This window comes from Nuphar pumila, chromosome 3 (genome assembly GCF_984573655.1).
Source record: "Nuphar pumila chromosome 3, dmNupPumi1.hap1.1, whole genome shotgun sequence".
NCBI classification, from domain to species: domain Eukaryota; kingdom Viridiplantae; phylum Streptophyta; class Magnoliopsida; order Nymphaeales; family Nymphaeaceae; genus Nuphar; species Nuphar pumila.
In genome coordinates, this window is record NC_143251.1 from 129,379,459 (window position 1) to 129,396,466 (window position 17,008).

The following is a 17,008-nucleotide window of genomic DNA, read 5'->3' on the forward strand; positions in this document are numbered from 1 at the left end:
CAGGATCTAATTCAGACCTAGATCAAAATCCGACCAGATTGCATTTTTTTTAAATATAACGAAAGAGTTTGTTTTTAATATTTTATGTCAGATCCAGTGTTATCAAATGGATGTCGGATCCAGATTCAACACCACCTGAGTCGATGTGTTTCAGATCTGCATTCAGATTTGGATATATACTGTTTGAATTTCAGATTCGAATTTGGATCTGATATGATCCTGCCTGTATCCGATCCGTTTGCACCCGTAGCCTTATACTGTCAAGGGCACATTGGCACATGCAACTCCACAAAACTCCTGGCGTTAATCGGACAAAATAGCTCGCAGATTCACTAGTCCATCTGGAAGTACTAAATTCACCTAATTAGGATGATTTGGATCTAGTTAGTTCTCGTAAGACCCAAATCCAGCAGCAATGGAAAATGTTCTATGTTTGGTTCTGGATTTGGTACCGATGAGTCTAATTAACTACGACAGTATTGGACATGGATGTCATTATTTGGATATGGAACAGTTATGGTACAAATACGAAATTGGTCCAGCGGGGCTCCCAGCTATTAAAATCCAATTAACCATTTATACAAATTGGTTCGTAGTTTATAATAATGGAATTGGATCTTAATCATCAGATCAAGGCTTTCCCATAACTGGTTATAAAAAATCCTCAAAAAGATTAAACTGTCTGGATAATCACATACTGAAGGATATCTACAGGACTCGGATCCCATAAATCCCAAATCAGATCTGACCGGCCTAGATCACCAACGTCTTGAAGAACCTCTACACGATCGGATATAATCCATATTTAGTACAGATTGGACAGAAAAATTGATCCAAATCTGAATCCAAAATTGAAAAATCCTACATTATTACTCCAAATCCAACTGAATGTGCATTCAGATTTTATGTAAAGATCCATATCCGAAAATAACGCATCGGGTTCGAATCGGATAACCGATCAAACCAGATCCATTTGGGCACCTAATTCGGGCTTTTTTCGTCAATACCAACGGCGATCATACCTCCCTCACGCCCATCGGAAACTCTCGGAAGATCGGCCCAGCGCTCCACCGTCGATCCATCAAATCCAACGCTGCAGATGCAAGCACCAAATGGACCGTATGATCATAAAAATAATCCCTGGGGCCCACCTGCCAGCACCGAAAAAACGTGGCTTGCTACCATCGGAGCGCGGGCCCCACGTGCTCCTTACTGTTTAAAGCTTTAAAGTTAAAACCCTAAAAAGATCACATGGTCAACTCACAAATATCTCCGTTAATTACATTTCTTGCCAAATTTATCGTCATGTTTTCACACGACCAAAATACAGATAAAATAGAGGTCACATATTATAAACATATCCAGCAAAAATTGTTCATAAAATCATTCCTTCGCAATCGCTGACAGGAGAAATTGGGCAGTGAGATATAAAGACGTTTTCAGAAAAAAAAGAAAAAGAAAAAAAAAGAGTTCTATGTTAACACGACATTTGGCATTGCCGATAAAAACCCGCAAAACGAGATGTTTGACTAACATGTATTTTACTTTTTTTTATTTTGTTTTAATTAAAGCAAAGCACGCAGTCAAACTTGAAATAGAACGGCCGATACAACCAAAGGATTCTTCTCTTCTCTTCTTTTCTCTTCTCTTTAAAATGGCGGTTTCTTCGTAGAAAGAGAGAGGCGTCTGTCTTCTCTGCTTCTTCTTCTGCTGCTGCTGCTGGTTTTGTGTTTTGTTTTTTCGGGGGTGCTTGGTCGTACGGTCAGGGACAGGAGGGGAAGGGAATAGATGGCTCAGATCATACCGTCGGGGTCGATCCACGGACCTCCCGTCTCGCCCAGCAACCCTCCCTCCTCCAGATCCGCGCTCGCCGGAAACCTGACGGAGAGATTCGTTTTTCCTGCGAATGAGGGTGCGGGAAGGCATCGGAGGAGCGTCGTGATGGCGACGAGCCTCCGGACGAAGAAATCGGAGCTCGAGATCCTCCCCGTCCTCCCGGCGGTGGCGGTGGAGCTTCCCCAGACGGTAGCTCTCTCCCTCTCTCTGCTGCTAATATTTCCTTTTTTGTAATACCTTTTCCCGGATTTGCTTCTCTCTCTCTGCTGCTACTGCTACTGCTAAGATTTCCTTTTCTTGTAGTACTTTTTCCCGGATTTAGCTCTCTCTCTCTTTGTTATTTTACACGGACAAACCGCCCCAGGATCAGAGACCTGGCCGCGCTGGCTCTGCCTGCTGTACTTACGGTCGCCGTCCTGGTGGTGTAAAACTCCGTGCGCCTACCCCTTGCTCCCAGGGAGTCGCCAATCCATGCTTCGGCTTGCGTCACCCCTTGCCCTCAGGGAGTAGCCATGCTTCGCCTTGCGTAAGAGGTGACGCCCATGAGATTTGAACTCTCTCTCTCCCCGAGATTTCCTTTTTTTCATAATTTTCCCGGATTTAGTTAAAATTTCTTTAAAAAAAAATTTTCTTGTGGTTGCTTTCTTTGGAGGAAAAAGGATTCGGCTGTATCGGCTGATACCGATACTCAAGTGGATCGTTCGGTATCGGCCAAAAAATAATAAAAAACATTACGTCTCAATTAGAACGTGATACGTGTTACAACCATTTTAAATTATAAAAAATAATTTTTAGTATTTTTCAATTATTAAAAAATAGCCGATTCAGGATGATGCGTATCGGCCGATACAGGCCTATACACACCGATACTGACAACATCACGAAGTGTAAGATGGCTTCTCGAGTTTCATGGGAAAAATTTGAGGTGGGCTGTTTGGTCCAGATAATGGTATTTAAATGGGGAATTTGCATTACAGAGCGCAATGCGAGCTTTCAACTTATCCAGCCTTTTCTGGATAAGCGGGTGCATCCAAATTCCTGGCACTCTTTTAGCGGGAAGAATTTCAAGGGTTTGCGGCAAACAATTCGTTTTGGAAAATAAAGTTATGCTTGATGAATGAGGATTTAGATGCTTGGGTGTCCTGGAGAAAAAGAGGAGGGAAAACAAAAAGGAAAGAGAAGAAAAATGAATGAAAGAAAGAAACTGTTGTGTGGGAGATCTTATGTTTGAATTCCAATCATGGCTGCTCCCATGCTTACAAAATTAAGAATGAACTAAAAAATTTGTGTTATGTTTACCATATATTTGGTCGAGGTTCCCCTGTTCGATCCCGTCTCGTTTCACACAAATTTGTTACTACTTGGGATGTGAATTTGAGCTCGTGCTTGCATGTGCTCATGTCTGATATTGATATTGCGATAAAAATAACATCTATCTTGTTGTTTTCTTTTGTTTGCCAAACTAATGGAGAGAAATCTTGGCAGCGAAAAGGGATAGAGTTTCAAAGTAAATAAAGATTTGAAGTTGAGAGAAAAAAGATTCTCACTGAAATATCATGTTGAATTTAATTGCTCACTGACATCATCGATAACCACAAATGACAGTTATGAGCTGGTTAATTTATGAGAATTTGAAATTTAAAATTAAATCTGGATCATCCGATTAAGTTTGATTCAAAGGCCCAGATGATGTTGTATATTGTCCAGGTAGAGTTGGATGTGGATTTCAATTTGTGATTATCTTTCAGTTGATATTGCAAGTTTGATTGTTTGTTTTCCTGGACAGGGCATTGCTATCTTTGATCATCTTAGGGATGCCCGGAAGCTGGTGGAAGCATCGGCTGGCACCTGCTCCAGGCCAACTGTTAGGGGAAAGACAAAAATTGTATGCACTATTGGTCCCTCCACAAACACACGTGAGATGATTTGGAAGCTGGCTGAGGCGGGAATGAATGTTGCTCGATTAAATATGTCCCATGGGGATCATGCATCTCACCAAAAGGTTATTGATTTAGTTAAAGAGTACAATGCACAATCGAAGGACAATGTGATTGCAATTATGCTTGACACCAAGGTGAGCTCCTTGTCTCTTAAATCTCTCTTCTTCCTCTTCCAGCATTGAAAAATGATTTTTTGAACCATTATTACACACCATATTGTCTTTCTACAATTCATGCTTGCAAAAAAATCGTTATTGCCATGTATTTTTGGTGAGTCTTTGCCCTAATTCTTTTATAGTTGTGCTTCAAATATATACGGTAGCAGTTTCCTGTCTTCAATAATTTCCCTCATAATGTTAGAACCAAAGTTCACAGTCCCAACTGATTTGAAATCAAACCACGGCACCCTTATGCCAGATCACATGTCATCATCTGCTTATCTTGTCATCTTCCATTTCCACACAAGTATGACATGATTTATTTTAAGTAAATTTATTATCCAATAAATTAGCCTGATCGCATTTTGATTTTTCATACATTTGCATAAGCATTGGCATATGTTTCTGAGGTTAACTGAGTCCATCAGTTGGCACTTCTTTATTATACTTTAGTACAAATTACCGTTCTCTTTTGGATTTTGCTTATTTTATTTTAGTTTACTTAATATGTTGTTGGATTCATGTACTTCTGTTATGCTTCAGGGTCCAGAGGTTAGAAGCGGTGACTTGCCTCAACCAATCACGCTAACAGCTGGCCAGGAATTTACTTTTACTATCAGAAGAGGGTTTGGCTCAGTGAACTGTGTTAGTGTCAATTATGATGATTTTGTTAATGATGTGGAAGTTGGAGATATGATTCTTGTTGATGGTACGTTTTATATGTCGACAGTCTTATGCCAATTCAAATGAATATTATGTGGATATACTATCTACTTTTTTGTTATGCCAAGCCTCAAATATTTCAAACGGCTTGGTATCGGTTCTAATGGTGAAAACATAATATGTCTCATTTAGGCTCATTTTCTTAGCTAGAAGTACAGTCTGTTATCATGGATCTCTGCCCTTGTTGGGCATATAATATTAATTCATTTATGCCATTACTATTTCTATTACCTATTGTACACAGCTATTCCAAGGTCTCAAACTGTTTTTTTTTTTTTCAGCTGGCAAATTGAAGATTTTATTGGTCATTGTGTGTGAAATTGTACTATGATCTGTTACATTCTTTTAGGAAGTGGCAGATGCTGCTGATAGTGTATATTGATTGGTCTGGCATAATTGCATGCATGTCTAACCAGTCTGGGCATGCCAATCTTATTTTTGTTACTTATTCTTGTTTTGATTTTCAGATGACACCATGCTCTTTAGAAATCATTTTGTGTTAAATTATTGGCCACCAATAACACCAGTTTTGGGCTGAAATTTTTATTTTAATGATCAGAACTATGCAGTGGGTCAATTACTTAGATTTGTCAGTGGGGGATCCTGACATCTGCCGGGAATACATAAATCATTACTTGCCAAACTGTTAATTATTGTAATTATTATATTAGTAATGATTTAAATGATGCTATAATAATAATAGCATCAGTAACAGTGGCAACAACAACAATAATGATGTTAATATTAATAATGATAATTAGTAGCAGCATAGTAGTTTAATTCAAGGGTTTAAATTGCTTTATGCAGTTGATATTTTTTGGTAGTTTTTTTATGGAGGGCCATGCAAAATTACATGTATCTTTGAAACTTTTGGAGTGATTAACTTGGCATTTATGTCTCTAGGGGGTATGATGTCTTTAATGGTGAAGTCAAAGGCAGCTGATTCGGTGAAGTGTGAAGTTATTGATGGAGGAGAGCTCAAGTCTAGGCGCCACCTTAATGTTCGAGGGAAGAGTGCAACACTTCCATCAATTACTGGTGAGATCATCAAGATGTATAATAAATAATGTTGCGTGCTAGAAGAAGGGCCCATGTCATTTTGCATCTCCGTTCTTATGTATATCTTTTTCAGTGGTAAATTTTGCATTGGAATAAGTTTTTGGCTTTAACATACATTAACTAGTGCTTTGATTACCACAGAAAAGGATTGGGAAGATATTAAGTTTGGGGTGGAAAATCAAGTCGACTTCTATGCTGTCTCATTTGTTAAAGATGCGGAGGTGGTTCATGATTTGAAGGATTATCTCAGACGTACTTACCTACTGATGCTTTATATTGAAGTATTCAGATACATATAATCTGGCAGTATTTCACTTGAGAGCATTTCTATCTAATTTTATGTTGTCTTTCAGGACATTCTGCTGATATACATGTGATTGTAAAGATTGAAAGTGCAGACTCTGTACCCAATTTGCATTCTATTATTTCTGCATCTGATGGGGTATGTATTTGAATCCCTGTTCTTGTATGCATTGTTTTTATGACTTGTTCATAAGTCAATTATCCATTAGGAGCATGCATAGATGGTGCTTGTTTATTGCCATGTAACCTTGATAAGAAAACAACAAAGCACAAGTATTAATGATATGTCAGATTCAAGTTCATTGAGAGTTCACTATTTATCATACACTTCAGGATGCATCTTAGTTGCATGTATAACATTGCATTGCATTATTGTAATGCACCCCAGCTGAAGTTTCCCCGGACATTAAAGTTGATACTTTCTTACTATGATATTGCTGCATGCTTGCATGATGCCTGTGGCATCTGTTTTCTGCTGCTTTAAAAATATTCATTTTCCACACTTATTCAACTCTATTTGGAAAGTGTTTGAATTAGCTTGCCATGTTTCCCTGCTGTATTTATAAGCGTGTACTTTTCCTGACTGATAATGCTTCGTGTGTCAAACCAAGCGGCTGTCTTACATTTATATTATTTTATATGTTCTGCATCTGAATAGGCAATGGTGGCTAGAGGAGACCTTGGAGCTGAGCTCCCCATTGAGGAGGTTCCTCTACTGCAGGTAAGCTTTACGTTTCAATTTTGGTTTTGCTGTTGCATCTGAGGGTAAACATGGAACTTCTTGACGTTTTCTCCTTCAATTCCTGGTAAATTGCTGATTAACTGGTGTTGCTGGTACATACATTTTTCTGTTTTTGAATGGGACAAATTTCAGCTAATGCATTGAGGTACTAGGTCAGAAACAAAAAATGATAAATCTGGACCATTTAATTTTTCCATTCAATACTTAACAAGGGATTTCTTTTACATATACAGCCAGCAACTGTTGGTTAAGTGCGCAAACCGTAATGAGAAATGCTTTTCATCATGTTTAATGCTTTAATGTGATGGAACCTTAGCTTCTTTTCCCACATTGCACCTTTCTCTTTCTTCCATTATTTTTCTTTTCTTGACTACTAGTACTTTTTGAGAAAATGATTTCAGTCTCAGTTTCAATGCTTCAAGGATATCATTTGATCATATATCTAGGATCCCGTTGTCACATATAACTAGGAAATTTGCACACACTCATCCTGTAGTTTCTGTTATATGTTTGCTTGTTATATTTGCCTGAATTTTTGTACAATTAAGTTCCATGCAGCACTCACCTTCGTGTTTGTGCTGGTGGATCTGAAGAATGGATCTGCGATCTGCGATCTGCCATCTACAGTCAACTTTGTGGTTTTCTATAATCCTTCTTTCTCACATACTAATTTCAATGTGACTGACATGTTTGGAAATCAGATCAAGTATTCAATTACAACAAATTAAACAAATGAACACACCATTGTATTGAAATGTAGTAAAACATCATTTACTTTTGGTTACCAGAGGTACTAAGCAGGATTTGTTTGAGGAATTAGACTGTGCTGTAGTTATTGCCTCTTTCCTTAAAAATAGTATTGTGGACGAATAAGTCATGGTACTTTTAAAAAAAAAATCAAGTCATTGTCTTCTCTAATCTCCATCCTCTTCAGCACATTGTTTTTTAACACAAAATTAACTTTTTGGCTCTTTCTACTTTCAGGAAGAGATCATTACGATCTGCCGTAGCATGGGAAAAGCCGTCATAGTAGCAACTAATATGTTGGAAAGCATGATTGTTCACCCCACTCCAACCAGAGCAGAGGTTTCAGACATTGCCATTGCAGTTCGTGAGGGTTCTGATGCTGTCATGCTGTCAGGGGAAACGGCTCACGGGAAGTATGTCTTGTAAATTTGCTACAATTTGAGCAAAAATTTTTAACCTCTAGATGTCTTAGGTTATATTTTGATGTCTTTTATCTTTGTAAACTAAAATCCTGTTGGGGGGGACTGGCTTGTCATATTTTTGGGTTAACATAAGAGAAAGTATCCATGCTCTCATGACTCAGTCCAACACGACTTGTCTCCATTCCCATGACTTTGTCCAACTGTCTTAATTGGAGTAACTCATCCTATTCTGCTAGTTGTTTGAGTTCATAGTAACTTGCACTTGGGCAAGGGTGTTAGGGATGTACACTGGTCTGATTTGGTTTCAGTGGTCATTACTGAATCTGACCTAATCATTATCCGGAGTCAACTGCTTAAATAGCTAACTGGATAAAAATCTACATATATTCATATTCAGATATTCATTAAATATGAGTGTAGCTGAGATGCGGATGCTTAGATGGATGTGTGAAAATACAATAAAAGATAAGATTCGGAACGAGGAGATACGTAAGAAGGTAGGTGTTGCACCCATTGAAAATAAGATGCGAGAGAATCGTTTACGATGGTTTGGACATATTCGGCGAAGGCCTAATGATGCTCCAGTTAGAAGGTTGGAGAAATGGGAAAATATATTAGTTAAAAGAGGTCGGGGTAGGCCTAGGAAGACTTGGATGAAGATGATAGGAAAGGATATGAATGCTTTGAACCTCACCGAGGACATGGCATTGGATAGAAATGATTGGAGGAAAAGGATTCATGTGGAAGACCCAAAATGAATTTCTTTTTTTTGGTTCATATCGCTGACCCCAATTGTTTTGGGATGAAGGCGTAGTTGTTGTTGTTGTTGTTGTATTAAATATAGACAGTAAACCCCAAACTGAATCTGAATCCAATTATCAATTGTGTTTGACTTGCTTCACCAAATCCAATTAAACGAAGTCCGATTCAGTCAGAAATCAGATCCAAATCCTATCCATTCACATCCTTAATGGTGTTGCTTTATGATCTCAAAAAGCTACTCAAGTGGAGGAACTTCCGAGTCTAATGGCTTTATTTGCCATTTCTACTTCTGTTTGAAGCTGTAAGATATGTTAATCGTACCTTTGACTGATTTGGTTTGCATACAGGTATCCGTTGAAGGCAGTAAAGGTAATGCATACGGTTGCTTTGAGAACTGAAGCAACCATTTTGGCTGGAGAGACACCTGCTAATGTTGGTCAGACTCTGAAGGTTCGCAGCATGGCATATCCCTGAAGAATTTCCTTTATAAAATTGCATGATTCTCTGGTTCTTTTGTATTTTCCTGATATATTCAAGCTGATGTACTTTGCAGAACCATATGAGCGACATGTTTGCTTATCATGCAACTATGATGTCAAATACTCTTGGCACACGCATTGTGGTCTTCACAAGGACTGGATACATGGGGATCCTACTGAGCCACTATCGTCCCTCTGGAACCATTTTCGCTTTCACTGATGAGTATGTTCCTTGATTTCAGTAGAAATAAAAAAGCCCATTATTGCACATGTACCTTTTGAGAACCATAATGCCTGGGATATATTTCCCCTAGATCATGCTAAGCATTTCACACATGAAATCTGATTGCTTAGGGTAGGGAACACTTTGGCTTTTGCAACTCAGACGCAGACTCTTTTGAGGTGGTTGATTGTGTCATGGTGCTTTGCTTGATCCATGTGCAGAGTTTAAGCTCCATGTCATAAGGCTAAATAATTTGATCTAGGGCTGAGAAGAACAAGTCACGTCTCGGTTTGGTTCAGCTCGTCATGAGCTTGAGCTCGGCTCGGCTCAGCTCAGCTCAGCTAAAAACGAACATGAGCTGAATTATGAGCTGAGTCCCCTGGCAAGAGTGAAGCCCAAGCATGCCTTGTTCAGTTCGTTCAGCTCGTTTACCGGCTCTAATTTGATCTATTTCACATTATTCAATTGAAAGGTTGTGTGACTTGTGTCATATTTATTGCTGCTGTCCATGCAGTGAGAGAGTGAGGCAGAGATTAGCTTTATATCAAGGCGTGTGCCCAATATGCATGGAATTCTTGGATGACGCTGAAGAGACTTTTAAAGCGGCCTTGTCTTTCTTACAGGTATACAAGGCACCTTTTTCTTATTTTTGTTTTCTTCCACGTTTCCTTGTTCAATTCTTGCGATATTTTCATATAAAATTGCCAAAAACCTTCCCAAATCAGCTTTCCAACATTCTCTAGTTCTTCATAGCAATTAATACTCTGATTTTGTGTGCCTTGAAATAAATGAAAGAATTACCAAGCCGTCGTGACCAAAATCGATCCCATATGAATCAAATCTAATATAAAGACATCGTAAGTGGTATAATTTAAGTTTCCAGCTCTATGTGCATCACTGCTATGTTGTGATACTCCCTGAAAGATCAATGGTTTTTCTTGGTGGGAAAGGAGTGGTTTATCTTTCCTGGATGATGAGGCAAGCTCGAACTGAGGTTTTGATATGGGCTTTGTTGGTGATCTGGTTTCATTACTCTTCAAATGTCCTAAAAAACTTGGTGAATCAATGAGACGAAAAAGGAAAAAGAGAGGAGACTCCAATCTGGGATTATTCTTGGTTTTGTTGCTGGTGACCAACTTTCTTGTGCTGAAAATTTTCCACCAACATTTCTCTGTTTTCCTATAATAATAGAAGTAGTATTATTAATGACAATGGCAGTACTAAAATTATATTGGTGGTGTCGTCAGTGTCCTTACGTTGCCAAATGCTTTACAAGCGACAACAACAACAATGATGCCTATCAAAACAATAATAACAACATACCTTTCCATCGGGGTTATTCTTCTAGCTTGTCTAATCCCTTTTTCTGGTTCTGGCCAAATGGTTCAGGATTTTGATATTGTACCCTCATCATTGTAATGGTTTAGAACCACTAAAACTAGTTCAGATCAGAGGGAAAATAAAAATGCTTTTGATTTTCTTTACTATAGTTTTTTGTGCTTCGACACATCACAAAATATTGTATGGACGATTCTAGCAATATTTCATTTATCTTCAAAAGACTGCGACTAGTGGGAAGATCCATGTGCATTTTCATATAGTGTCGTGTTGCTGAACCATTGTCATGACCTCAAAGGCATATTTTGAAATTTTATTTAACTTGGCAATTGGTTTTACACTTCAGGACCATGAAATGGTGATGGAAGGAGAATACATTGCTTTAGTTCAGAGTGGCCGGCGACCAATCTGGCCGTCACAAACAACTCACAGTATTCAGGTTAGGAAAGTTGAAGCATGAGGGGGCCAACTGATAGCAGGATGGTGAAATTAACCATGATTGAGATTTTGGATCCTGTGTGGGCGTCCACTTCAGGAGCATACTGAAAAACAAGGGCCCATTGGCCGATGATCTGGAGGGCTTAATCAGTTGCAATTTTTTTTATATGAAATATGTGATGGCTAGGCTTATTTTTGGACTTAACAACGATAAGGTGTTCTTTTATCACTGGACAGTTTCATCAACAGAAACTGCAAATTCTTTGTACTTTGGTTTCCTTTCTTGGCCATATTGGTCCAGATAATTTTTATTCTGAAGGTATTTCTTTCTTCAGCTGAACTTTCTATCAAGCACTCATGGCATTTTTCTGACTTTCTCTTTCCTTGAGAGAGACCTTAAAAAATGGTGGTGGGTGAGAGGAAGATGAAGATGGAGCTTGTGTCTGCTCATGGAATGAGATGGTTGCTCTAATGCAAAATTCATTTTTGATATGAAAAATTCCTGACTCCCTTGAGATGGAGGAATTTTTTTCTATTAAAAATCAGACTTTTTGAAAAACTTTTATTTCAACAATTTTCTCTCATTTGAAACCGTTGGAAAAGTTATCATTTTTCTCCCTTCCACTTTTTCTACTATTTTCTCATTTCCAAATGGGACTAGTGGAATGTAAATTTGTGTGGATTTCTCTTTTTTCTCTTTCCGAGAGAGAGAGAGAGAGAGAGAGAGAGAGAGAGAGAGAGACACGAAAGTAATTCAACATTACCACTCATGAAGATCAACAAAATGTTGAACCCATGAACTGAACAAGAGCAAAAGCCAATACAAATAAAGAAAGCAGAAGAGAAAAGAACATCAGATAGATAAAGTGGGCTCACGCTGGAGTTGCTTGCCCAGATTGCGGCAAAAGAGAGGTAGCGTCAGCAGAAGGGAGCGGAAGATCACTAAGATGCATACGCAAGATCGCATAAACATCTACCAAGATTTTATGCACTAGGTTTTGAATGTTAATCGGAATTTTATGAAAATGAGCATCGTTTTGCGCCATCTAAACAAACCACCAAGAAGTAAGCAACCATGTCAGCCAGATGAACCTCCACCTCTTGTTGCGCCTAATACAAACCGGCTCCAATATCAGATCTAGCGCAAAGGACTCGTCCTTAACAAACACTTCCGGATGCCTCCAGGTCCTGCTAAAGAGATCCACAAATATTGGGCAAGACCAGAACAAGTGAAACGTAGATTCTTCTGCAGCTTGACAAAGCACGCACCAACTTGGGAGCTAAATGCCCCACTTCTTTAAATTACTGTGGGTCTGGATCCTATCGTGCAAAATTAACCAAGTCAGGACTCGAGAATGGGGAGAAGGACCCTCGCCCAAAGCACATCCTCGGGCAACCAATCAGCCCCCGGAGAGAGCAACGATTGTAAGGAACTCTCCGCTTGGCGTCAGCGCCCACTGCAACCACTGACCAAGATTTTCGGAGTCCTTGAAATGGTCTCTAAAGCAGACTAAAGCCCTCAACCACGATTTACGCAAGTGCGAGAGCGCCAAACCCCGAGTTCCCAAACGAACCGGGATAAGAGCAGGAGCCTCATATTTAGCAAGAAGCAAACTAACACAAGGGTTATCCGGTTGGTGGGCTAACCAACATTGTTTGGCGACAAGAACAATGCTTCTCAGTCTGGGCGTAGGAATGCCTAAACCAGCCATACGTCGAGGTAAGACCACCGAACGCCAACCAATCAAGTGACGCTTACCCATGAGTTGACATCAAACCATAGAAAACCTGTCAGCAAGCGCGTCAGCTGCTTCTCTACTCCCACAGGCATCACAAACATAGACATAAAAATTTCTGAAATAGTTGCAAAAACATGTCTGACTAAGGTTAGACAGCCAGCGATGGAGAGATAAGACGACTGCCACGAAGCAATTTGCGCTTCACTTTTTGAAGCGTCGGAGTCCAACCAGCAGAAAATAGGTGCTTCACTTGTAACGGCAAACCCAAGTATATAATAGGCAAATAAAAAATAGTGCAATTAAAAATTCTCTTTCCAATTGCAAGTATATTGGCATTAACATTGAACATGGTAATAGAGCATTTGGTCTCATTTAGAGAAAGCCCAGATAGGGAGAGAAAGAACTGAATGATAAGCTTGAACATAAGCATATGTCGAACATTTGCATGACAAAAAATGATCATATCATCAACATAAGTAAGAATATGACCCAGAAAGTCGAAAACCTGCAAAGGATCAATGAAACACGATACAGCAGCCCGCTTAAGTAAGACCACATGACCCTCAACAACTGCATTGAACAATAAAGGCGATAGGGGGCACCCTTGCTGCAAACCCCGCCCCAGCTTGAACCGGTCTCCTCTAACACCATTGGCTTGGGTATTTTAGAACAACTCCCTCACCCAACCAGAAAAACGATGACCAATACCGAAATTTGCTAACATTTGAAATAAGAATGGTCAATGCACATAGTCAAAATCTTTATGAAAGTCTAATTTAAGGACAAAGTAAGGTTGACCGCTATGCTGAAAGGAATGAACAACCTTGGATGCCATGATGAACGAGTGTTGGACCCTCTTATTATGGATAAAGGCGAACTGAGAGTATGAAAAAATCTGGTCAGTCACCGATTTCAGCCTATTCGCCAAAACCTTGGCAAACATCTAATAGAGAGCACTCATAACTGAGATTGAGCGGAATCGTAAAATATCAATGGCCTCATCATCTTTCGGAATGAGCGAAATAATAGCAACATGAAAATGATAAGACAGTCCGAAGTTACGATGGAACTCATCAAACATGCTCACCACGTCTGATTTAACACAATCTCAAAAGATTCTAAAAAAGTTGACATGAAACCCGTTAATGCCAGGCGCTTTCCAACCCGACAGATCCTTAATGGCCCTAAAAATCTCATCGTCAGAGAACCTCCTTTGTATAGATCTGGCTTGCTCAAGCTAAATTGACCCAACTAGGATATTACCAAAGACACCCTCTGCAGTTAACGAAGCAGAATATAAGTCTTTAAAATATAGCGAGACTGTCGGATTAACGTGTTGATTGAGATGTGAAACACCCTCAATGGAGATAGAAGGAACGACCTTTCTCCTATGACGATGGAAAGCATATGAGTAAAAAAATTTAGTGTTGTCATCACTAGTCGCAAGTCATTTCACCCTAGACCTTTGCTTCTAATGAATTTTCTCTCTGACCCTCCAGCTTTTCAAGAGCATAGTTAATTCTAAGGACCTGGCCTGGAGACTGAGAAGTTGCAAATCAGAAAGAGAGCCTAGAGAAGACATAGACTGATATAACGTAGAAATCTTCTGATCCCATGCAGCCATTTGCTGAAATTTCTCCACCTTACGACTATGAAGTCAAACTTTGATATCCTTAGCTAGACGAGAAATCTTATTTTGAACTCGGAGCACGGCCCAATGTTCATCAACAGGTTTGTTCCAAGAATTAGTAATAACCGAGAGAAAATCTGGCTCCTGAAGCCACCATTCTTCTAATGCAAAGCTCCTGGTGGGTTGAAAGTCATTCCTCCAATGAGTGATGATCTGCCCATGATCCAAGATAGAGGGAGCAGATAACACACACTTAACGTCAGAAATGAGGTCCAATAAATTAGGGGTGACAAAGACCCTATCAAGGACCCTACAACACGGACGAGACCGCTTATTTATACTTGAGTATATTAAAGTCACGACATACGGTTGTAACCTCGGTTCATACTTTTAATTATAATTCATCAAGCTTTTGTTTTCATTGTATATTTTTTAAAACACTGCTTGCACCATGTAACTGTTGGATTCAAGTATTGGTTTATGGTCATTGGGTCTCACAAAAGAAATTAAATGACCCTTGAAGTGCAGTTAAAGAAATGGTTATTGGATAGTGGGCTATGATTCTGCATAATAAGTAGTGGATTATATCAATCCCCTGAAATTACATATTGAAGTGATGAAGGAAAAAGAAAAACAGAACGAGAGAACTCTATGCAAGGGGATCATTAAAAAAAAAATCCTACCACATGCATGGTTTTTTTATGGATCATACCCTAGACGAAGCTTTTATGACATAAAAATATGTTTTTTATTGTTACGAGGCTTTTAATATTGTGATTGTTAATTTGGAAGCCTTTAAAAGAAATACACATTGCGTTAATTTGGAAGCCTTTAAAAAAATTACACATTGCAAACATACTATCCAAAACCCATTTTCTTTTCCGCAATATTTACATTATTAATCTAGTTAATTATATTTATTCACAGTCTATATGGCGATAACTTCCCGGCATTTTCCCGATACAAAGTACATTCTTGGCAATATAATAAGATTTTCTAGAGAATGAGATTTGTGGCATTGCTTCACCAAACTCTCTAATACTTGGAAACTGGACCATGAACAATAAGGTGCAACCAAGATTGTGATGCAAAGGATGTCAGTGCTGAAAGTCCCCAACACCAACCTTCCACACACTCTATAAGAGAACTTGATGATGAGATTGGATTGAATGACACACAAGCCAAGGTGATCCACTTCCCCAATAGGCATCTGCATAACATGCTCATAAAGCTTCAAAAAGTTGAAGTGGATCCAGTCCTTTGGTCAGAGAAGGATCCAAACAGGATCTGGGTATGCCAGCCCCAGGCTCACTTATAATGCAGGGAAATACGTGGACATAATTCAATCAGGTAAAGGTCCACTGAATCAAACTTTTAACTGGGCATGTGCTCAGGATCGTCCATTGTGATTGGTCATGTGCTCAAGCTCGGTCCCAGCTCAATCCAATTGCTCAGCTCAGAAAAGTAATAGTAAATTAATGCACTTGGTGGGATGGAAGGACGAGCCCACTTTTGTTGTGTGGCAGGAAAAACTTAGGCACTAGAGTGGGTGATAAAATAAAGAACTAAAATGATTTTCCCCTAACTCGTCTCTTTATTGTCCTATGATCCTATCTTTAATAAAGGTACAGGCCAATCGCAACTCCTGCTAGGATCCTTTACATGATAGCAAGAAGAAAGGAAAAAGGACATCAATGTATAAAAGTGCTGCCGAGGGCACCGTACTTTCTAGTAGAAACTAGAGACTAAAGAGTAATTGGTCACTGTATTATTTAGGAGTGTGTATCAGGTCAGAGTAATCCCTCAGAGCTTACCCCAACGCCGTTCATCCATGAGATGAAAGGCATCCAAAGTGCCACCAATGAGCCAGGCTTGAACATCAAAATGTATTGACCTAATGCATATTCTTCACTAAAAAGACCAGAGAGATCACTGCTCAAATCAGCAAAACATTCTATGCAAGCAACAAAAATTAATGGGACTACTTGAGAGTAGTGTAGCCCCGAGTCCAATGTTAGGCTCATATATAAATACTGAACCAAACTGCGAGCTGGACCTGTTTGGACTCAAGCCTGAGCTCAGCTTGCTAAGCTCATATAGAGTTTCGAACAAACTAATCAGCTATTCGGCTGTTCTAACCGTAGTAACAAATGTTGGCGATGTTTTGAAAATATTGCAATTTTATCACGATATTTTCAAAATCAGACTTGATCCCCAAAAAGACCATGATAATTTATTATGATTTTATTGCATTATTAATGCTCCATTAACATTTACATATATATTATTTTTAATGTTTTAATTCTATTTTTAAACATTTTCTGGCATGTCTTTAAAATTTAAACATACTGATATTTTTCCACAAAAAGACAATTTTTAAAAATATTGCCAGATTATACCTTGGCAAGAAAATCCTAAAACCGAGATTTTGTGACTATGGCTGATAATACCACCAGATGGAAAGGAAAA

At 39.0% G+C, this 17,008-nt stretch overlaps 1 protein-coding gene across 1 annotated transcript; it reads left to right on the forward strand.

The window, feature by feature from the left end:
- The first annotated feature begins 1,706 nt into the window (after positions 1-1,706).
- On the forward strand, positions 1,707-11,504 carry LOC149843776 (pyruvate kinase isozyme G, chloroplastic-like). The gene is made up of 12 exons (XM_090001925.1): positions 1,707-2,025; positions 3,623-3,910; positions 4,478-4,643; positions 5,561-5,695; positions 5,858-5,968; positions 6,070-6,158; positions 6,678-6,740; positions 7,746-7,921; positions 9,040-9,142; positions 9,246-9,394; positions 9,909-10,017; positions 11,079-11,504. The coding sequence occupies exons 1-12, from the start codon at positions 1,789-1,791 to the stop codon at positions 11,190-11,192; spliced, it is 1,740 nt and encodes a 579-aa protein (XP_089858051.1). The 5' UTR covers positions 1,707-1,788; the 3' UTR covers positions 11,193-11,504.
- Positions 11,505-17,008: the final 5,504 nt, after the last annotated feature.

Coding starts and splice junctions, on each gene's coding strand:
- LOC149843776 (XM_090001925.1), top strand. CDS start 1,789: ATGGCTCAGATCATACCGTCGGGGTCGATCCACGGACCTCCCGTCTCG. Junction 2,026..3,622: donor CGGTGGAGCTTCCCCAGACG/GTAGCTCTCTCC, acceptor TTTCCTGGACAG/GGCATTGCTATCTTTGATCA. Junction 9,143..9,245: donor ATGTTGGTCAGACTCTGAAG/GTTCGCAGCATG, acceptor TGTACTTTGCAG/AACCATATGAGCGACATGTT.